Here is a 23,922-nt window from a genome sequence, read left to right as displayed (position 1 = left end):
TTCTGCTGTACACAGACACACACAGCTTAATCTAGGGTACTGTGGATGAGAAAACTGCTGCACCCTTATCACAAGCTGGAAGCCAAGAGGATGATGTGTCTATAGAGCAGGGCTTGGTTCAAACAAAACGCCTGAGTTCAGCAAAAGACAGAAACCACACAGAGACCTTCCTATCGCAGTGAGGAGGGTGAAGTAAAGCACAGAGGAGCTTAGAAGTGTCGTAGGTTTTAGGCGCAGAATTAACAGCAGCCTTTTTACAGCGCTGAACCACAGTGAAAGGTTACATAACCAGGAGTAGCCTGAGCGGTTGTGCCTTTTTTTAGAGCCAGTTGATGAGAAATGTGTGAAGACAGTGCGTAAATTGGGAGGGAGCCAGAGCTCCTGGGAGCTGCGAATGTAAAGGTTTTAACGATAACCAGGCGCGAAGTTGGTGTTTTTTTCTAATTTGAAGGGACGAGATGCTCAACGTCGAATAGGAAGACGATGCGATCACATCAACTTCCTCTCTGACGGCTGCATGGGGGCATGTAAAAGGGTTTATCCCTTTCAGTCAGTGTCTTTGGTGTACTGGAGCGGAGCACTTTAGTAAACACTGGTCTGGTGTCTCACAGTTTCTGTCGTTTTCAATTACTGAGTGAGTCTGGTTTAGAAAGCTAGCATTCGGAGCTGGTAATACACACTGTGCATCTAATACCATCCTCTGCAACCGAAAGGAAGGGACACACTGAGTTGTTTTTATCGTTTGATTTGTTTTGCTGTCGTTTGGGGGACCTGCTTGGCAGCCACTTGGCACTTGGGCAATGCCATGGTGGGTTCCCACACTCGGCATGGTGTCCCTGGCCGTGCTGTACTTGGCGACCAGGCTGTATTTCGGGTGGAGTTTGACGGAGAGGTGTTTGCTGAAGGGAGCCCAGAGCCCGGGGGACACTGATGTGCCGAGGCTGGTCTACAAACCCTCCGCCCTCGCCAAGTACCTGCTCAGGAGCTGCCTGAGCTTCAGCTCGGGAGCGCCGTGCCGCTGTACCTGGAGCAAGCTGCCCCACCTGCAAACTCTCTGGAATGTGTTCTGGCCCCCGGGAACCGCCGTCCACTTCGTCCGGGATTACCTGCAGTTGGCCGACGAGGGTCTGGTGGCACTGGACTGGGCAGTGCCCTCCACCTCGGGCAGGAGAAGAGCCTCCAGCAACTCGCCGGCGCCCATCGTCCTCGTTATCCCCAACTCCTTCGGCAAGATCACCAGGAACGTGGTGGAGGTGAGAGTCTAACTTACTGAAAAAAAATTGTTATCCCTTCTCCCCCATCCCCTCTCTCTCTGTCTCCTCAAAACCCAGTGAGAACAACTCAGCCACGCATGGGGGCTGCATTGGCAGCCTCTTGCAGAGAGCCAGCACGGGCACGACGGGCCGAGTAGCCGGCTTTCCCTGTCGCACGGCGATAAGAGGTAGCATTGGTGCGAGTTGCTGAGGACCAGCAAATGTCTCGTTCGGGTTTGCCCTGAGCAGTTTCATAGCAAAATTGCAGCTCGCCACAATATTTACCCTGACGTTCAGGGAAAGGCCGCAAGAGTAAATATTCACCTGGGGGGAAGGGGAGGGGAGGTGGGCAGAAATATGGTTCATCCTCCCTATTTCCCACCCCGGTTCCCCTAAGCTCCCATTCACCCCGATTCAGATTTCATGCAGTTTTTGTTTTGGGATGGTGTTCCGCGAATGTATGAGCAACCAGTCTCAATGTGTTACCGGGGAGGAAGTGGGGCACTCACGGTTTTGAACAGCACGGACGTTAAAAGAAAGGAGCTTCTCGAAACTCGGTGCTTAGAATCCGAATGAATATCAAACGAAACTCAACGTGAGGGCATGACTCTCATGTTGCTGTTAGGAGTGCGGTCTGTGTCTGTTATCTCCCTGTTTCAACACTGCACAAGTCCCGCTGACGGACTATGTCGGTGGGACAGAGAAGCTCAGACTTTCTTATTCTGCTCACAGGTCGGTTAGAATTTCTTTTTAACAGGGATGTTTAAATCAAAATTCTGGAGCATTGGTGTTGACGAGCCAGCTTCTGTTGTTTACATTGCTAAAATTCAGTTCCCTTATGACAGACTTTTAGTTTGAACGCCTCCTGCATGGATAAAGGGGTCGAACTCATTCTGACAAACGGAGCCCGCAGGCTGGGTTCTCAGAATCCAAATGAGGTGACAACAGTGCGAGAATTAAAAAATCAAAGTTGCTGGAAAAGCTCAGCAGGTCTGGCAGCATCTGTGAAGGGAAAAAACAGAGTTAACGTTTCGGGTCCGGTGACCCTTCCTCACTTAATTGTTTTTTTCCTTCACAGATGCTGCCAGACCTGCTGAGCTTTTTCCAGCAACTTCTGTTTTTGTTCCTGATTTACAGCATCCGCAGTTCTTTCGGTCAGTGTGAGAATAACTGCTACCTTACTCTGCTAAACCGTCCACTTAATGTGCAGCGACAATTAACGGATTACTGGACTATTTACCTCAAAACAGCAGATTACAATTCAGAGGATAGTGGTAATGTCCCAGCCTCTGCTTCAGCAATTTCAAGCCCCAACTGCTCTAGAAATGTGTAATAACATCTCTGAATAGGTTGGTCAGGAAATATCTATAATTTGAAGGAAATCAGTCTTTAGAACACTTTTTTTTGCCAGAAGGTGCTTGAGATCTGTAAACCCTTCAGGGCACTAGGAAGATGTTTAATCCTTGAAGGAAATACAGAAAGAGTCACAATACTGATCCTTCTGAGACTGCGATTTTCCACCTCAGGACTTCTGTGGGTTGTTGGTAACAATATACATCAGATGTGTGACTGTGAATTGCTGACCATTAAATGTGATGGATAGAAAGTTGTGTGTGGGGTGTGCCTTTTCCAAATGCTCCCTGCCAGAAGCATGTTAAGTCCAAGTCCAGCTTTTCCTGTCAAAGGACTCAGCTGTGAAGTAACAGCCAGAAATCTCAGCCTTCAGAAAAGGGCACCTAGGAGGTACAGAAGTAAAGGAAATAATAAATACTAAATTAAACGTAAATCTGGAAGGTTACTCAAGTTAAACCACAACATTGAGGAAGTGTGACTTTGGTTCAGACTAACAACAGGCAAATTTTTACCAATGTACAAGAAGTTCCACTTCCCACAGGCAGTGATCAACATGTGGAATGACCTTCCAGGTAAGGTAGTGGAGACAAAAATGCCGTTATTATTGAAGGAATAGTTGGGTGGCATAAGGACAAACTTTCTATGCTATTAGGTGGTTTTTCATAGTTCTGCTTTGTGATTGTTGGAGATTTTTCTGTTTGTTTCTCTCTGGCTTTGAACCATTCATTCTGAGAATTAATGTTAAAACCAAAATAGCTCATATACCTTATCTCTGCAGCCCCATCTAAAGCTGCTTCAATACCAACCCATCAACCTGTGCCGATTTAAAGACAAAAAAACTGCAGATGCCAGAATCCAAGATAGACAAACAGGAACAAAAACAAAATTGCTGGAGAGGCTCAGCAGGTCTGGCAGCATCTGTGAAGGAAAAAACAGAGTTAACGTTTCGGGTCTGGTAACCCTTCCTCAGAACAAACAGGAGACTGGAAGAAAACAGTAGCCTCCTGTTTGTCAACCTGTGCCGATTGATTGATGTTATCAGTAGCTGAAGTTAAAGCCTATGCCTTCCATCATGGTTGAATCACAAAGCATCTCGTCCACTTGGACAGATTTATCCCAAGAGTTCAGTTTGCAATTTACCAAATAGTCACATAGTTCATGGTAAAACAGAGGAAAGCCACCTTTTTTGGATAAAAAAATTGAGCACACTCCAGGTGCACATTCCACCAGCTGCATTGCACTGCTGTTCGAAAGGAATGCAGAAATGTTCAATAAGATTATTACATCTGTCAGTTAAGCTGGAAATAGGTTGTTGAACATTAACTGCATCAGCAAACAAAAACACAAAAAGGGAAAGTATCTTAAAACCACATTGCAAAACTTAATTGAAAAATTAAGAATTCTCAATGTTCCTTTTAAAGTGCTGCCAATCAATTATTTTCTCTATTGCTCATTTAAGAAGCCTACTCATGAAAACATTTCTTCTTCAAATTGAATTGATTTCATTCAGCTTAATATTATCACCCACTTTCAGCAATGATCTTACTACCTCATTATTGGACACCACTTCCTGGTTCTATAATTGACAGGAATTTATAATTGAAGAGTGGATATATGATGTGTCAATAAACTAAAAGTGAATAAAACAAATAACTGTAGATGCTGGAGTTCTCAAACAAAGCTTGAAATTGCTGGAGAAACTCAGCAAGTAATAGCAACTAATGGTGAATCATTGATTTTGATGGCAGGTAGAAAGATCAAAATTTTATATTGACTGATGTTTCAAAGAAATTTGTAAACATGTACATTGCTTTGTACTTGTGTAAGGAAATCCCCATCTTTCAATAAAACTGGGTTGCAGTTCAATGTCCCTGTGTTAAGGAGGACAAACAGGCAGCACTTTAAAAGGAACATTGAGAATTCTTAATTTTTCAATTAAGTTTTGCAATGTGGTTTTAAGATACTTTCCCTTTTTGTGTTTTTGTTTGCTGATGCAGTTAATGTTCAACATAGAACCAGAGTCCAGGTTAGTTTGGTAGAAATCAGCTGAATAAGTACACAGATTGCAAGTTCCTGAAATTGACCTCTGTTGCCATAAATTACTTGTTTTAATAAGCAATATCTTCTAAACTGTATAATTTTCTCACCTGTTACTGAGATGGCAGAAAGTAAGTCATTGTTAGACGTCTATGCACCAGGTATGTAGCTTCACAGCAATTGTAAATTACTGTGATTTATATCAAATCCATACAAATTGCCAGATTCAGATCCCCGCAATATGCAGAATACATAACTGGCAATATTCAGGTACTGTCAAACTCTGTCATTGTTTGCAGCATGAGGTGCCTTGACTGTACAAACAATCAATTTTACTTAAGTGTGATCTGTTAAGACAAAATCTAATTTCAAAAATGAATTTCAGATAAGCCTTACAAATTTGGACAACTCTGTAAAATCACGGGAGACTGACCTCAGAGTAGAGCTCAAATCCTTCTATTTATTTTCTGAATTGATTGGGATTGTTGGCTTTTATAATATTTTTCTTTTCTAAGAAACCATGAAGCTGTTAAATTGTAGCTAACAGCTCAACTGGCTCACAAGGATTGAAACCTTCCATTCTTACTCAGTGTTACAGGCACTCCCCAATATAAATGTGCTCAGACAATTAATTGCCACCATCTGTTTATTTTTAACCTTAAATAAAGATATCAACAAACTTAACAATGTGATTTACTAGCCCTCCTCCATCCATCCCCAATGCTGTTGACTCTTAATCTAGTGTATCACTACAGTTGTGGACTGCAGCAATTCAAAATGGCAACTCAGCACAATTTTCTCAGGGCAGGTAGGATATACAATAAATGCCAGCTTTGCTTGTAATAGCTACATCACAAGAATATATTTCTTAAAAGTACATAAAGCATAAAATAAAGCAGAATTTATTGTAAATATCAGGCAAAACACTATTTGTGGAGAGATAAAATAGTGTTAACAGTCCTACTGGCCAGAAAAATTAAAAAATCATGGGTTCTAAGGAAAAGTGGCAAGTTGAATACAAATTTGACTTAGTGGTAGGAAGCAAAGGGAAATGGTAAACCCAATGTCTTTGCGACTGGAAGGCTGTTTACAATGGAGTTCTGCAGGGTTCAGTATGATTCAGAGACCTATTATCTACATAATATTCTATGGGCAATTATTTTCTCAGATTGCCCCTTTTATTAGATTACCTTCAGAATTTTGAAAAATACAGTCCCACATCTATTGTTTCACTCATGCTAGTACTGTATCAGTTAGGATATTTTTAACAACCCTCTTTATTTTCTTGGCTTATAACACCAATGGACAATGTTGTTTATTCTCTCCTACCAAGAATATGATAAAACTTGCCATACAAGAATAATGACCTGGAAGATTGCCATATGAAGAATTGCTAAAAATGACTAACTTCATAACTTTTGGATCATCCAAGACTGGAAACTTGAATACATATTTTCCTGAATTTAATCTATTCAATGTTTTATTTATTCTCAGAACCTCCTCATCCTATGACATGTTTTAGCATGGTATTGAGCTCCACAAAGCCATTACTAGCATTTGGTCTTATCCTAGTGTGCAACCAGTTCACCTGACTAATCAAACCTCTTAACTGGTTTGTTTGTACCTTGGATGCAGAATTCACTTTCTGGCCCTGTTTATTGGGATGTAATTGGCCTGTACTAACCAAGATTGTTGATTCAAAGTTAATTTACTTGACATCTATTCTATATATTCAAAGGTCCCCAAATTTTGACTACCAGTCTGAAACTCCTTTATATTTTGTCTCTTACATAGTTCTCAAATTCTGCAGAATCTCCACAATGATCAAAATGCATCAAAAAGATGCCTGCTAGTTTCTCCTTGTGATAACAATAAAACATCAATGCATCTACTGTTAATTGAATACAATCCCCTTACAGTAGGGTGGACTCAGCTTAGAAATTCCTTGAAACATTATATATCTCAAAATCACTTGTTTAATTTACAGTAATTTCACTTCTATATAACTAAATTCTTTAGATGGCTGCAAAAAGATGTCCCTTTGAAATTTTTCTCCTTGCCAAATTGTAGTTTTTATATCAATTGGTTTGCATTCCCAGGAATATGTTGCTGAAAGAGCTAAGAAAATCTTCATGCTTATATTTCCTGGTATAGCAGAACTGACTCTAATATTTTGATCACCAAGGGTTTTTGGAATCTGTGGCCACTAATCTGGCTTTAGAATTATATGTACCATCAAAAACCCTTATCTGTTTGATAAGGCTAGCTGTCCATTATCTGGCACCTTGCGCATACACCAAATTATTTCCAGCTTTCCAATTCTTTTGTTTGGCATTTTTATCCACTTGTCTAACCTATTAATAGCCATTAAAATTTTTCAATCTATAAGTTTTTACTTCTCGTGGTATTTCTGGCCTATCCTGTAGTCTTTGTTCTTATTAAACTGTGTCCCCTCCTGCCCTTCCAGTCCTCATTCTAGATTTCTACAGCACGTTTACCTTCTTTGATCTGAGTTCCCTTCATGATCCTCGGACCATGATCAGTTCCAGGGCCACTTGAGAGCTTGTACTATGTTATTTGCCTTTCACATTTTTACCTAATTTTAGACCACAAGTATGAGTAGGCCATTCAGCCCATCACATCTGCTCCACCAATGAGATTATAGCTGATTTGATTATTCTCAACATCAGTTTCCTCCCAATAACCCTTTATTGCTTTAGAGATTAAAAAGATACATTTACCTCAGTTTACTGTTGAAACAAAAACAGAAGTTGTTGGAAAAGCTCAGCAGGTCTGGCAGTGTCTGTGAAGAAAAATCAGTATTAATATTTCAGGTCTGGTGACTCTTCCTCAGAACTGATGGTAGCTAGGAAAATGTAGGTTTATATGCAGAAGATATTGTGGAGGAATGGGGTAAGGAGTAAATGATCAATGGGGATAGAGCCCAAAGAGAGACAGACAAAGGAGTTGGTAATGATCTGGCTAGGAGGGTGAATAGTTGTTAATGAGGACTGTTAGTGACTAACAACAGGTAGTGTGTAATGGCAAGCTGTGTGGTAAAAGGCCTGGTGTGTGGGGTAGGGGGCTAAGACATGGGAGAGTTCAGGCCCTAAAATTATTGAACTTGAGACTGAGTCCAGAGGGCTGCAGGTTCCCCAAATGGAAAATGAGGTGTTGTTCTTCCAGCTTACGCTGAGCTTTGCTGGAACACTGCTGCAAACCTGAGACAGAGATACTGGCCAGGGAACAGGTGATGTGTTAAAGTGGCAGGCAACTGGAGGCTCAGGGTCTTTTTTGCTGGCAGTATATAGATGTGCTGCGATGCAGTCACCCAGTCTATGCTTCATTTCCCCAATGTGGAGGAGATTATATCATGAGCAGCAAATGCAGTAGACTAGATTGTATGAAGTGCAGGTAAAGTGGTGCTTCACCTAGAAGGTATGTTTGGGCCCTTGGATACTGAGGAGGGAGGAGGTAAATGGGCAGGTGTTGCGCCGTCAGTAGTTGCAGGGGAAGGTGCTGTGAGGCTGTGTTGGAAATGAAGGAAGAGTGGACCAGGGTGTCCTGGAGGGAATGTTCCCTGCGCAAGGCAGACAAGGGAGGGGAGGGGAATATGTGTCTGGTGGTGGCATCTAGTTGGAGATAGCGGAAATACCAGCTGCTGATCTTCTGGATGTGGATGCTGGTGGGATGGTAAGTAAGGACAAGGGGAACCCTATCGCTGTTGAGGGATGGAAGAGGGGTGTGAGAGCTGAAGTGTGGGACATAGGTCAGACTTGGCTGAGGTCCTTGTCAACAACGGTTCTGGGGAATCCTAAGTTGAGGAAGAAGGTGGACATTTCAGAGGCTCCCTTGTAAAAGTTGGCATCATCAGAACAAATGCAACGAAGATGGAGGAGCTGAGAGAATGGAATGGAGTCTTTCCAGGAAGCAGGGTCCAGGTGGCTGTGGGAGTCAATGGGTTATAATGGATATTAGTGGCCAGTCTATCCCCAAAAATAGAAACAGAGATAGACCAGGTGAAAGTGAGGGCAGGGTGGAAATTGGAAGCAAAATCAATGAACTTTTCCAATTCTGGATGAGACATGGAAGCAGCCAATATATCATTGATCTATCAGAGAAAGAGTTGTGGTTGGGAGCTGGAACAGGACTGGAATAAGGAATGTTCCACATACCCTGCGAAGAGACAGGCCTAACTGGGGCCCATGCGGGAACCCATAGTCATCCACTGACCTGAAGAAAATGAGAGAAGTTAAGAGAGGTGTTTATGATGAGGACGAGCTTGGCCACGAGGAGGAGGAGGAGGAGGGTGGTGGTGGGTTGGGACAGTTCAAGGCTTTGTTCCAGGAAGAAGCAGAGAGCCCTGAGACCACTCTGGTGGGGGATGGACGTGTAAGATGATGTATAGTTACTTCTGTTTTGTTTCCTCCCTTTCCATATAAGAGTGTTACGTTGGCAGTTTTTCAATCCTCTGCAATGTTTCAAGATTCTGAAGATTCTTGGGAGGTTACTAGCAGTGAATCCATTATCTTGGTAGCTACTATTTTTAATATTTTAGGATACAACTCATCAGATCCAGGGGACTGATTAGCTTTTAGCCCTATTAGTTTCCCCAGTCCTTTTTCTTGCATGGTAGTTATTGTATTTATTTCACTCCCTTTTTTGCACCTTGATCATTTAACATTTTTAGAATGCTTTCATGGCTTCTACAAAGAAGGCTGATGCAAAGTGTTCATTCAACTCCTCCACTATTTTCTGGTTCCCCGTCACGATTTCACCAGCCTCATCTCTAATGGGCTGATGTTCACTTTGGCCTAACTCTTCCTTTTTATGTATTTAAGTAAGTTCTTGCTGTTAATTTTTATATTAATGATTGACTTTGTTTGGCTCATCCCCTTCTTAGAATCCTCCTATATATCTTTGTTGTAATGCAACCCATCAGGTCTAGGGGACCTAGTGGTCTTTAGCCCCGTTGGTTTCCCAGTACTTCTCTGTAGCGATAGTTATTGTGTTTATTGCATCTTCTTAAGGGAATACAATAATGTCTGGATTTTGCAAATTGAAGATCCATTGGTTTTCCACTACAATTGTCTTATTTTGTTCCACGTCTATTTCATTTGAGTCTTTAGTATAGATTTTCCTTTGTTATTCCCTGGGACTTGGGTGTTTGTTGTTCACCCCTTATGGCGCTTGAACAGGGTGACATTGTTGTGGATCTGGATTTACATGCGGACCGGATCAGGTACAAATGGCAGATTTCCTTCCCTTTAATGACCAGGTTGGTTTTTACAACAATAAAGGGTCAATTGTAAGGATTTTCACTCGTTATGCAATCTGGGTCATTAAAATGATTTACCCCAGCTATGTTACAGGGAATCACCACTCTTTTTTAGTGATTTCAGTGCATTATCTTTCCCAAACCTGAAACAGGCAGCATTTTCCAATTCTTTAACCTTACTTTGGCCCTCTTTATTCATAGAATCGAGGTAACATTTTTACCAATCCACTCCAGAGACTGTGGATAAGCATCCATGTTCCAACACGGCACAACTGATTGTTTTAGTTGCAGACTCATTCATTTCTGGACTGAAGCCTATTACAACTGTTGTAATAGAATACCTTCCCCTGATAACTTTTCCCCCATTTTTCTTTCCAAATCTTCAATGGCATATGTCATTTCAAAAATCTTTTTATTTTATTTAGGACAGTTAATTACATAATGGAATTTCTGAGTTGCATCTAAAACAACTATTGACCATTTGCAGGGATTCCAGAGAATCATTCTTCTGTTATAGTTCCCAATTTCTTGTCTTCTGGTTTAATCTCTACCCTGGCTTCACTTTGCTATGATTCTCCTTTAGTGTTAGTGTTATTCAGCTCATGTTTGAATGGTCTTATATCACTGCTACTGCTGAATGCTCCATTCTTTGTGTTGTTTTTTATTCACTTGTTGGACATGGGACTTGCTAGCAGGCCAGCATTTATTGCTCATCCCTAATTGCCCTTGCAAAAGTGGTGGTGAGCTGCCTTCTTGAACTGCTGTAGTGCACGTGCTATAGGTTGACCCACAATAGGGTGGGAAGTCCAAGATTTTGACCCAGCAACAGTAAAGGAACAGGGACATATTTCCTTGTCAGGATGGTGAGTGGCTAGGAGGGGAACTTGAAGGTGGTGGTGTTCCCATGTATCTGCTGCCCATGTCCTTTTTAGATGTAAGTGGTTGTGGGTTTGGAAGGTGCTGTCTAAAGATATTTGGTGATTTTCTGGACTCATCTTGCAGATAGTACACACAGCTGCTATTGAACATCAATGCTGGAGGAAGTGGATGCTTGTGGATGTAATGCCACTCAAGTAGGCTGCTTTGTCTTGGACAGCATTAAGCTTCTTGAGTGCTGTTGGACCTGCATCCAGCCAGGCAAATGGGGAGTATTCCATTATACTCCTCATTGTGCCTTGTACATGGTGGACAGGCTTTGGGTAAGTCAGGAGTTAAGTTACTCACCACGGTATTCCTAGTCTCTGACCTGCTCTTGTAACCATTGTGTTTATGTGGTGAGTCCAGTTGAGATTTTGATCAATTCTAACCCCCAGGATATTGATAGTGCGAGCTTCAGTGATAGTAACACCATTGAATGTCAAGGGGCGGAGGTTAGATTGCTTCTTATTGGAGATGGTCATTACCTGTAATTTGTGGGGTTCAAATGTTACTTGCCATTTGTCAGCCCAAGCCTGGATATTGTCCGCATCTTGCTGCATTTGAACATGGGCTGTTTCAGTATCTGAGGTATCATGAATATGCGATCATCGGCGAACGTTTCCATTTCTGACCTTTATGATGGAGAGAAGGTTGTTGATGAAGCAGCTGAAGGTGGTTGGGCCTGGGACACTAACCTGAGGAATTCCTGCAGAGATGTCCTAAAGCTGAGATGATTGACCTCCAACAGCCACAACCATCTTCCTATGTGCCAGGTATAACTCCAAATAACAGAGAATTTTTCCCAAATACCCCTTTAAAAAAGGGTTCCTTGATGCTGTACTCAGTCGAATGTGACCTTGATGTCAAGTGCTGTCACTCTCACCTCACCTCTGGTTTTCAGCTCTTCTGTCCCTGTTTTGTCCATGTTACTTCTAAATGTCCTATGTGAGTTATGAAGGCCACTGGCAATTAATGTTTTCCCAAGAATTATTTTTAAGGTTATTGACATCTGTTCTGAAATTGTGTTTCTTTTTGAAAATCTAACTCCAATTAATGCTAGGGGGTCTATCCATGTCTTGCACCTTAGCACAGTCTAACAATTTAAAGGCATGCACAGAATTAGGAGCCTCCTTTAGTTCTGAGAATATTTTATACTTGCTCCTGCTTCTAATGGCTAGTGGCAGTGCCAAGACTATATCATGATTTTTCTTTGGCAAGGATTTAACCTGTGTCATATATCCACTTCATTCTTCCATTGATCATAAAGATCATCTTCGAAGAACATCAGTGGTAGATCATAGGTCAGAATTTTACACTTGGTTTCAGCCATTCTTCCAAAAGGTGATTCAAATTACAACGTTCTGCCCGAGTGAAACTTTAAGTTTTCAATCTTCACCTTCACGGAACCATTCTCTGCTACTTGTGTTAAAATTAATCTAAGTCAGTCAGTGAGACGGAAAACCATGAGGCCTTCTTTTGTGGATCGAGTTCACTGACTACTCAGTTTTACAGCTCCTGCCAGTGCCACTGCCATTGCGTTCCCATACCCATACCCCAATCCTAACCCAATGCTCCCATGCCACCCCTAAGTGTTAAGAGCATTCCCCATATCTCTGAGTTTAGACAATAATAACTACCATCTATTTCTCCTTTATGTTTGTTCATATTTTTATTCAAAGTTATGTGCTAAATTAGATATTAAAAGAACACTGAGAACTGCAGATCCTTGAAGGTAGTGGGACAAGTAAACAAGATGATCAGAAAAGTACTTGAGATATTTTCCTTTATTGCCTAAGGCCTACAATATAAGAGCAGGGAGGTAATGCAGAACTGTATAAACCACGATCATAATAAATGACTGCAGCTGAAGTGCTGTTTTTAGCTCCAGTCTCCCAATAGAGAAAGTATTTGATCACAATAGAATGAGTACAGAAAAGATTATGAGGAAATTACCAGGAATAGAGACTTTTGACAATGAAGCAAGATTGGATAGGTTGGGGTTGCTTTCTTTGGAATGGAGGAGACTGAGGGGAAACATAATGGAGAAATAAAATTGTGAGGAGCCACTGAGGTCAGAACAATGAATATAAACTTCAAGTGGAGTAAAAGGAAATGATTAGAAGGGAATTTTGAGGAGCAAGTTTTCACCCAGAGGGTATTGGGGATCTGGAATTTACTGTTTGAGACTATGATAGAGGTGGAAACCCTCACAGTATTTAAAAACTAACACTTAGGTATGCTTTTAGGGTGCCGTAATCTACAGAGCGACAGATCAGGAGGTATAAGGTGGATAATGTTTCCTGGCTAGCATGAACATGATTTCCAAATGGCCTTTTTCTATGCTGTAAATGTTTCTACGTTTCTATGTTTTTGACTCTGTTACAAGTCAGTGAACTTTCAGTGGAACAAGCCTAAATCATTAACTCTGGTTGTCTCTCAGATGCTGCCACACTACTTCTAGCATTTAGTGCATTCTTTTTTCCAGAATTTGACATACTTCGCCTTTCTATAAGAGATAAAGCCTACTTCGTCCAAACTCATAGTTTGGCATTGTCCTGTTTTTATACCCTCGAATCTTGTTGAATTAAAGATAATCATTGTTGTAAAACTATTAGACAGGGGCTGATCTGGAACATTTACGATATTCTGCATTACATTGTCAGTGCTTTAGAAGTCTGTAGGTTGGTACTTCTAGCTGCAGCAGAAACAACATCCAAATCAATCTGTATTAAAAACAGAATATTGAATGAATTTAATCCAACTCGAACCTGAATTTTAAAAAAATCTACCTCCTTTGTTACCAGCATGGTCTGAATCATCTGTGCAAATTATTTAGGTTAAGCAAAACAAAACATTGTTTCAAATTCATGGAAGAATCAATTTTGTACAATACATCAAGCATGTTGATGGCATAGTTTCAGGTATAAATGCAGACCAAATGTGTCCTCTTCAGATTCAGTTATTGTGTGAGAATGTTTCAATTTCCTGTGCAAAATCTTTAGGAGAGATTTTTTTATGCGCTGAGTTGCATTGCCGTTATAGTACAAAGGAAAGATTTATGCCCACTGGTGGTCAGCAGAGGTATTTATGTGAAAGTTTCCAGGAGCAGTCATTGGTGTAATTCCTGTGTGAAATGGATGCAAGCTACTATAGTGCTGAGAAAGTGGGCTGCAGATTTTTAAATAGATAGTTCATACTGAACATCTCTGCAAGACTGAGGGTCAAGCAGGTAAGGAAGCAGCAGCACTTGACCTACTCAATTGAATCTCACATACTTCAGTGCTCATTGCATGAAACTTTTTCTCAAAGATTTCAAGAATGGTAACATATTCAATGGTAACATTGAATCTCCTAGTAATAGGAGATTCAATGGTTAGGGGAACAAACAGGAGATTCTGTGGTCACGAACGAGACTCCCAGATGGGATGTTGACTCCTGGGTGCCAGGGTCAGGGATGTCTCAGATCGAGTATACAGGATTCTTAAGGGGGAGTGTGAGCAGCCAGAAGTTGTGGTACACATCGGTACCAATGACATAACTAGGAAAAGGGATGAGGACCTGAAAAGTGTTTGGAAGCTAAAAGGCAGGATGAGCAGAGTAGTAATCTCAGGATTACTACCAGTGCCACGGGCTAGGGAGGCTCGGAATAGAAAGCGAGTGCAGCTGAACTCGTGGCTACAGAGCTGATGTAGGAGGGAGGGCTTCAGATATGTGGATCATTGTGATACCTTCTGGGGAAGGTGGGACCTGTACAAGAAGGACAGGTTATACCTGAACTGGAGGGGCACCAATATCCTAGACGGGAGATTTGCTAGAGTTCTTCGGGAGGGTTTAAACTAGTTTGGCAGGGGGATGGGAACCCGAGCTACAGATCAGAGGATGGGGTAGCTGGTGTACAGGCAGATACAGCATGCAGAGAGTCTGTGAGGAAGGATAGACAGTTGATAGGGTAAAGTTGCAGTCAGTGTGACGGGTTGAAGTGTGTCTATTTTAACACAAGAATGTCAGGAATAAGGGAGATGAACTTAGAGCATGGATCAGTACTTGGAGGTATGGTGTTGTGGCCGTTATGGAGACATGGATATCACAGGAGCAGGAATGGCTGTTGGATGTTCCGGGGTTCAGATGTTTCAAAATAAATAGAGAGGGAGGTAAAAGAGGTGGGGGAGTGGCATTGCTAATCAGGGACAGTATCACAACTGCAGAAAGGGAGGAAGTGGAGGAGGATTTGTCCACTGAGTCAGTGGAAGTCAGAAACGGGAAAGGAGCAGTCACTTTATTGGGAGTTTTCTATAGACCCCCTAATAGCAACAGAGACACTGAGGAACAGATTGGGAGGCAGATTTTGGAAAGATGCAGAAGTAATAGGGTTGTTGTCATGGGTGACTTCAACTTCCCTAACATCGACTGGAACCTCCTTAGTGCAAACAGTTTGGATGGAGCAGATTTTGTCAGGTGTGTCCAGGAAGGATTCCTGACTCAATATGTAGATAGGCCGACTACAGGGGAGGGCATATTGGATTTGGTGCTTGGCAACGAACCAAGCCAGGTGTCAGATCTCTCAGTGGGAGAGCATTTCGCTGATAGTGATCACAACCCCCTGACCTTTACTATAGCCATGGGGAGGGATAGGACCAGACGGTATGGGAAAGTATTTAATTGGGGGAGGGGTAATTACAATGCTATTAGGCAGGAACTGTGGAGTATAAATTGAGATCAGATGTTCTCAGGGAAATGCACAACAGAAATGTGGAGGTTGTTTAGGGAGCACTTGCTGTGAGTACTGGATAGGTTTGTCCCACTGAGGCAAGGAAGGGATGGTAAGGTGAAGGAACCTTGGATGACAAGACATGTGGAACATCTAGTCAAGAGGAAAAAGGAAGCTGACTTAAGGTTGAGGAAGCACGGATTAGACAGGGCTCTAGAGGGTTACAAGGTAGCCAGGAAGGAACTGAAGAATGGACTTAGGAGAGCTGGAAGCGGGCATGAAAAGCCTTGGCAGGTAGGGTTAAGGAAAACCCCAAGGCATTCTATACTTATGTGAGGAACAAGAGGATGGCCAGAGGGAGGGTAGGGCTGATCAGGAATACTGGAGGGAACTTGTGCCTGGAGTTGGAGGAGGTAGGGGAGGAGGTCCTTAATGAATACTTTGCTTCAGTACTCACTAGTGAGGGGGGCCTTGACGTTTGTGAGGATAGCATGAAACAGGCAGATATGCTTGAACAAGTTGATGTTAGGAAGGAGGATGTGCTAGAAATTTTGAAAAACATGAGGATAGATAAGTCCCCTGGGCCAGATGGGAAATACCCAAGGTTCCTACGGGAAGCGAGGAAAGAGATTGCTGCCGCTTTGGCAATGATCTTTGCATCCTCACTGTCCACTGGAGTAGTACCAGATGATTGGAGGGTGGCAAATGTTATTCCCTTGTTCAAGAAAGGGAATAGTGTTAACCCTGGGAATTACAGACTGGTCAGTCTTACTTCTGTGGTGGGCAAATTATTGGAGAGGATTCTGAGAGATAGTTTGATTAGAAATAGTCAGCATGGCTTTGTGAGGGGCAGGTCATCCCTCACAAGCCTTATTGAATTCTTTGAGGATGTGACAAAACACATTGATGAAGGTAGAGCAGTGGATGTGGTGTATATGGATTTTAGCAAGGCATTTGATAAGGTTCCCCATGGTAGGCTCATTCAGAAAGTAAGAAGGCATGGGATTCAGGGAAATTTGGCAGTCTGGATACAGAATTGGCTGTCCAATAGAAGACAGAGGGTGGTTGTAGATGGAAAGTATTCAGCCTGGAGCTCGGTGACCAGTGGGGTTCTGCAGGGATCTGTTCTGGGACCTCTGCTCTTTGTGATCTTTATAAATGACTTGGATGAGAAAGTGGAACGGTAGGTTAGTATGTTTACTGATGACACAAAGGTTGGTGGAGTTGTGGTTAGTATGGAGGGCTATTGTAGGTTACAATGGGATATTGACAGGATGCAGAACTGGGCAAAGAAGTGGCAGATGGAATTCAACTCGGAAAAGTGTGAAATGATTCATTTTGGAAGGTCGAATTTGAATGCAGAATACAGGGTTAATGGCAGGAATCTTGGCAGTGTGGGGAACAGAGGGATCTTGGAGTCCATATCAATAGATCCCTCAAAGTTGCCATCCAAGTTGATAAGGTTGTTAAGAAGGCGTATGGTGTGTTGGCTTTCATTGGCAGGGGGATTGAGTTTAAGAGCCATGAGGTTATGCTGCAGCTCTATAAAACCCTTGTCAGACTACACTTGGAATATTGTGTTCAGTTCTGGTCTCCTCATTATAGGAAGGATGTTTAGAGAGGGTGCAGAGTAGATTTACCAGGATGCTGCCTGGACTGGAGGGCAGGTCTTATGAGGAAAGATTGAGGGAGATAAGGCTTTTCTCATTGGAGCGAAGAAGGATGAGAGGTTACTTGATAGAGCTGTACAAGATGATGAGAGGCATAGATAGAATGGATAGCCAGAGACTTTTTCCCAGGGTGGAAATGACTATTACGAGGGGGCGTAATTTTAAGGTAATTGGAGGAAGCTATAGGGGAGATGTCAGAGTTAGGTTCTTTACTCAGAGAGTGGTGGGTGCGTGGAATGCACTGCCAGCGGTGGTAGTAGAGTTCGATACATTAGGGACATTTAAGCGACTCTTGGATAGACACATGGATGATAATAAAATGTAGGGTGTGTGGGTTAGTTTGAACTTAGGGTAGGATTATAGGTCGGCACAACATTGTGGGCCGAAGGGCCTGTACTGTGCTGTGTTGTCCTATGTTCTATGTTTTATATAGCAAACACTTGCAGCAATTGGACAAATTAGTCTGCAGGGAATGGCATCCAGGCAAAAGGGACACTTATTTAAAGCTTAGATTGTCATTTTCTTTGAGGAAACAAGAAGTGGTGTCTCTGCCCAACCATCTTCAGCTGCTTCATCAATGACTTTCCCTCCATCATAAAGTCAGGAGTGGGGATGTTTGCTGATGTGCAATTCATGACTCCTCAAATACCGAGGCAGTCCGAATGCAGCAAAACCTGGACAAATCCAGGTTTGGGCTGACAAGTGGCAAGAAACATTCGGGGGACACATAAGTGTCAGGCAATGGCCAGGAGGAGGAGGGTGGTGGTGGGTTGGGACAGTTCAAGGCTTTGTTCCAGGAAGGCGTGGAGAGCCATGAGACCATCCTGGTGGGGGACAGACGTGTAGAGTGATTGCACGTCTGTGGTGAAGAGGAGGCAGCTGGAGCATGCAAACTGGAAATTCTGAAACCGGTATATAGTGTCAATGGAATCACGGCAGTAAGTGGGCAGGGACTGGACCAGGGTTAAAAGACCAATCAAGATGGGAAGAGGTGGGTCTGCCCAGGCAGTCCTGTTTGTGGATTTTCAAAAGAAGCAGAACCAAGCTGTGCAGGGTTGAAATACTATCAGCTTGGAGGCAGTGGGGGGAAGATCACCAGATGAAATGAGTTTAGTGACCATGGTTGATACAATGGCTTTATGTTCCATGGTGGGGTTATGGTCTGGGGGAGATACAAGGAGGTATCTGAGAGCTGGTGCTCAGCCTCTGCAATGTAGAGGTCAATACGGCAAGCTACAAAAGCAACACCCTTATCGGTAGGCTTAAGTACAAAGTCAGGGTTGGATCGGAGTGCAGTCAGTTTTGGGGGGAGATAAGTTAGAATGGGTGAGGGTTCAGAGAAATTGAGGTGACCAATGTCACGTCAACAGTTCTTAACGAACAGGTCAAGTGCAGCTAGAAGGCCAGAGGGACGGGTCCAGGTGAAAGGAGAGTGTTGGAGATGGGCGAAGGGCTCTGTGGGACAGGGAGAGGACTCGTGTCTGAAGAAATGGGCACGGAGGAGGTATTTTTCCAATATTCAAAGGAGGGCTGTTATCCAGCAGATAATAAAATAGCAGAAAAATCAAGGTGACCATTCGCTTTGGGACAGCAATAATTCAGCCACTTCTTCTGAGTTTCCTTCTACTTTTGAATCTTCCTGTTCCATCACACATGATTGACACTCTGTTCTTGTGTGGGACCATTGGTGCTGCAGCTCTGGGTTTCCTGATCTTACATTCATCTATATTATACTCTGAGTCACTTAGATTGAGAATTATATGGCACAGTAGCTGCCGGGATCAGATGATAGAAAGCAGAATTTTGGACTTTCTGAACATGAAGGATCTGAGGAATTTCATAGGGATTAATGTAGCTGGGATATGCCATTTTTAATTTTTTTTTGCTATTCTACCTACAGAAAGTTGAAGTTGTTTATTTTGAAAGCTTGGGAAAGGCTCATTTCTTTAAAAGATCTTTTAAGATTTTTTAAGAATGGTCACCAGAAAACTGTCAAGATCTTAAAGATACACTTTCACTGCATAGTCAAGTTGAGAAAGACTTAACAGTGTGTTATGATGATTTATAATATTTCCGTACCAGAAGGGATGGAGGCTGACAGTGCTGACTGACAGGGAGGATGTGACTCCATTGGATCAAGAACTATGTGGAGAATTATGTCCCAATGATCAATGCTCAGAAACTATTGCATGAGGCATCAGACCAAATCTCATAATTCAAGTCTTCTCATTTTGGAAGATCATATAATATTACAATCTTTCCTTCCTCTTTGCCACTTTTCAATAAGGAGAGAGGTTATCTGGCCAAGCTCAGCCTAACTGTAAACATCTTCTCTTGTAACATCTCCAAATTCTTCAGGTCAGAAGGGTGGCCATGGGTTCCTACATGGGCCACAGTTATGCCTGTCTCTTCGCAGGGTATGTGGAATATTCCTTATTCCTGTCCTGTTCCAGCTCCCACCCACAATTCTTTCTCTGATATCTTTGATGATAACATCTGTGCTGCTTCTCTCTCTCGTCTGGAATTAGAAAGGTTTATCAATTTTGCTTGCAACTTCCATCCCATTCTCACTTACCTGATCCATCTCTGACTTCTCCCTTTCCTTCCTTGCCATCTGTTTCTATTTCTGGGAATAGACTGGCCACTAATATCCGTTATAAACCCACTGACTCCCACAGCTTCCTGAGACTATACGTCCTCGCACCCTGCTTCCTGCAAAGACTCTATTCCATTCTCCCAGTTCCTCCATCTCATATGTTCCAATGATGCCAACTTTTACACGGCAGCCTCTGAAATGTCTACCTTCTTCCTCTACCGAGGATTCCCCAGCACTGTTGTTGCCAGGGGCCTCATCTGAGTCCAACCCATCTTCCGCACTTTGGGCCTCACCCCCTCTCTTCCCTCCCACAACAGCGATAGGGTTACCCTTGTCCTTACCTACCATCCCACCAGCAATCATATCAAGAGATCATTAGCTGCCATTTCTGCCACCTCCAGCTAGATGCCACCAGCAGACACATAGTCCCCTCCTCTCCCTTGTCTGCCTTCCAAAGGGAATGTTCCCTCTCAGATACCCTGGTCCACTCTTCCTTCACCCCCAACACTAACCCCCCCCACCCCAGCCCTACAGCACCTTCCCCTGCAATCGCCAAAGGTATAACACCTACCCATTTACCTCCTTCCTCCTCAGTATCCAAGGGCCCAAAGAACACCTTCCAAGTGAAGCAGCGCTTTACCTGCACTTCACACAATCTAGTCTACAGCATTTACTGCTCCCAATGTGGTCTCCTCTACTTTGGGGAAATGAAGCATAAACTGGGTCAACAAGGTGCAGGGCTGGATGAACACAGCAGGCCAAGCAGCATCATAGGAGCAGAGAGGCTGACGTTTCGGGCCTAGACCCTTCATCAGAAAAGGGGGAGGGGAAGGGGGTTTTGAAATAAATAGGGAGAGAGTGGGAGGCGGATAGAAGAGGGATAGAGGAGAGGATAGGTGGAGAGGAAACAAACAGGTCGAAGAGGCGGGGATGGAGCCAGGAAAGGTGAGTGTAGGTAGGGAGTTAGGAAGGGGATAGGTCAGTCCAGGGAGGACGGACAGGTCAAGGGGGCGGGATGAGGTTGGTCGGTAGGAGATGGAGGTGCGGCTTGAGGTGGGAGGAGGGGATAGGTGGGAGGAAGAACAGGTTAGGGAGGCAGGGACGAGCTGGACTGGTTTTGGGATGCGGTGGGGGAAGGGGAGATTTTGAAACTTGTGAAATCCACATTGATGCCATTGGGCTGCAGGGTTCCCAAGCGGAATATGAGTTGCTGTTCCTGCAACCTTCGGGTGGCATCGTTGTGGCACTGCAGGAGGCCCAGGATGGACATGTCGTCTGAGGAATGGGAGGGGGAGTTGAAATGGTTCGCGACTGGGAGGTGCAGTTGTTTGTTGCGAACCGAGCGTAGGTGTTCTGCAAAGCGGTCCCCGAGTCTCCGCTTGGTTTCCCCGATGTAGAGGAAGCCACACCGGGTACAGCGGATGCAGTATACCACATTGGCAGATGTGCAGGTGAACATCTGCTTGATGTGGAAAGTCTTCTTGGGGCCTGGGATGGGGGTGAGGGAGGAGGTATGGGGGCAGGTGTAGCACTTCCTGCGGTTGCAGGGAAAAGTGCCGGGTGTGGTGGAGCTGGAGGGGAGTGTGGAGCGGACAAGGGAGTCACGGAGAGAGTTGTCCCTCCGGAAAGCAGATAAAGGTGGGGAGGGAAAGATGTCTTTGGTGGTGGGGTCGGATTGCAGATGGCGGAAGTGTCGGAGGATGATGCGTTGGATCCGGAGGTTGGTGGGGTGGTACGTGAGGACGAGGGGGATTCTTTTTTGGTTTTTATTAAACTGGGTGACTGCTTTGCGGAACACTTGCATTCTGCCTGCAAAAATGACCCCGAGCTTCCAGAGATAGTAGGAACTGCAGATGCTGGAGAATCTGAGATAACAAGGTGTAGAGCTGGATGAACACAGCAGGCCAAGCAGCATCAGAGGAGCAGGAAGGCTGACGTTTCGGGTCTAGACATTTCTTCAGAAAAAAAGCTTCCAGTTGCCGAGCTTCCAGTTGCCTGCCACTTCAACACACCACCTTGTTGCCTGGCTAACATCTCTGTCTCAGGCTTGCTGCAGTGCTCCAGCGAAGCTCAGCAGAAGCTGAAAGAACACCTCATTTTCTGCTTGGGTACCCTGCAGCCTTCTGGACTCAATATCGAGTTCAATACCTTTAGGGCTTGAACTCTACCGTGTCTCCACCCCCACACACCAGACCTTGTGATCACCATAGTCTGCTATTACACAGAACCCATTGTTAGCCACTAACAGTGTCCATTAACAGCTAATCACCCGACTAACCTGATTGTTATCCACTCCCTTTGTCTGCCCATCTCTTCGGGCTCTATCCATAATCACCTATTGTTTACTCCTTTACTCCCTCCCCTCCCCCAACATATCTTCTGCATAAAAATTGACATTTTCCTGGCTACCATCAGTTCTGAGGTAGGGTCACTGGACCCAAAATGTTAACTCTGATTTCTCTCCATAGATGCTACCCGACCTGCTGAGATTTTCCAGTAATTTCTGTGTTTGTTTCTGATTTACAACATATGCAGTTCTTTCGGTATTTATTCTCCTTTGAATATTGCTTACTGAGATTGGAGTTCTCAGTAATTTTCCAGAGTGCTAATTATTTAATCTACACATATCTTTGGTTTTATACACAATATTAGTTAGAAAGGTTCGTGAAGGCACAAGGAAGCATTTAAAGTGCACTCAGATCCTATTTGTTTGCTTAATTCCTAAGGAATTGCTAGAGTTAGTGAAATGTGATAAATTATTATAGGGATCGTGCAAGACCAATTCCACTTTTTAATCACATCTTCTAACAGTTATTCAATGTCTCACTCCTATCGCATAGCTGGTTGTTGTACCTCATGCACTCTGTTTTAAAAGGAATAGGCTTTGTATGAAACAGCATCTCTATTGACCAGCTGAGTTCTTCATTTCTTAACATAAAACTTCCTCTTAATCTTAACTGCAGGCATTCATCTCCGTCAATGCACCAAACAAGAAACTTTCTTCTATACTAAAAAAATGTCAAAGTATACTGAAATCTGATATTAGAATTCATCCCAGTCTGTTTCAATCCAGAAGTGCAGTTGCACAGCTCAACAATGGAAAAAACAGATGTAGGTTTGTAAGGGTAGAATAAGTACAATTATCTTTAAACTGGCGAGAGTAAGTCTTAGAGTGAACAATATACTTTTGGGATCCTCACAGACTTATGGCATCAAGGTTAGAAAGTGGCAATGTACTTTATCTATTGTCTCTACCAATCATGCAATAAAAATTGCTTGAACAAGTACAAATGTCTAATAATTCACTTGCATCCTGACAGGACTAAAACACTCACATCAGTCACTCAGCAGCAGCATAAACCACATCACCTCAAAAAAAGCATACCAATAGTGTGATCACTGCGCCACGGCTGCATAGCACTGATGCATTGTTCAACCACAGAGAACTATTTGTGCCTGCACACACCTGATCATATGACCAATGCAACAAAATGTTTTACAAATACATTTAGTTAATGTTCCAGAACAGAAATAGTATGTTATATTTCACTATCATAAGGTGAAATAATGTGTAAGATCTGTAGAAATATTGTATTGTTTTGATCTGAGCAGTGCCACCCGGTATTGAATTAGCCTCATTAAATGTTTATTGAGGACAAATTGATGGCTATCAGGGGACAGGCAGCTCATCAGCGGTGACACTCAGACAAATACTTGAGAAACAAACCACATGAAATACTTATCTTGTGAGTGCTGTGCCTTTCAGGGAACAGAAAAGTGCTAGTTTGCACTTTTGGTAATTCTGTTGCGGTAGAGATTTGCATTATTTTTGTAATTCTATTTCAGTAGAGATTTGCATTGGTCCCATTCGATGTTGTTGATTAGATTACACATTACCTGATAGATTGTGCAAGTGAAAAAGATTAATTTAATGGCCATGAGCTGGCTTTTAGTGTAATTTTGTGTCATGGCTGTTTACAGTCTAGTTACTAATAAAAACCGAAAGACCTGCGGATGCTGTAAATCAGGAACAAAAACAAAATGCTGGAGAAGCTCAGCAGGTCTGGCAGCGTCTGTGAAGGGAAAAACAGAGTTAACGTTTTGGGTCC

The 23,922-nt window shown here is 43.1% G+C and overlaps 1 protein-coding gene across 2 annotated transcripts in view; it reads left to right on the top strand.

Moving 5' to 3' along the window:
• The first annotated feature begins 31 nt into the window (after positions 1-31).
• Positions 32-23,922, top strand: part of LOC109937486 (protein ABHD15-like) — a 44,990-nt gene continuing 21,099 nt past the window's right edge. Inside the window, exon 1 of one of the 2 annotated variants that reach the window (XM_048612754.1) lies at positions 32-1,253. In XM_048612754.1, coding sequence (XP_048468711.1) covers positions 801-1,253 — 453 coding nt within the window. In that variant the 5' untranslated portion in view covers positions 32-800. The remainder of the gene's footprint in view (positions 1,254-23,922) is intronic. The other variant, XM_020536066.2, reaches the window with a different exon arrangement.

This window comes from Rhincodon typus, chromosome 26 (genome assembly GCF_021869965.1).
Source record: "Rhincodon typus isolate 14 chromosome 26, sRhiTyp1.1, whole genome shotgun sequence".
Lineage (NCBI taxonomy): Eukaryota > Metazoa > Chordata > Chondrichthyes > Orectolobiformes > Rhincodontidae > Rhincodon > Rhincodon typus.
This window is presented reverse-complemented; position numbering and strand designations above follow the sequence as displayed.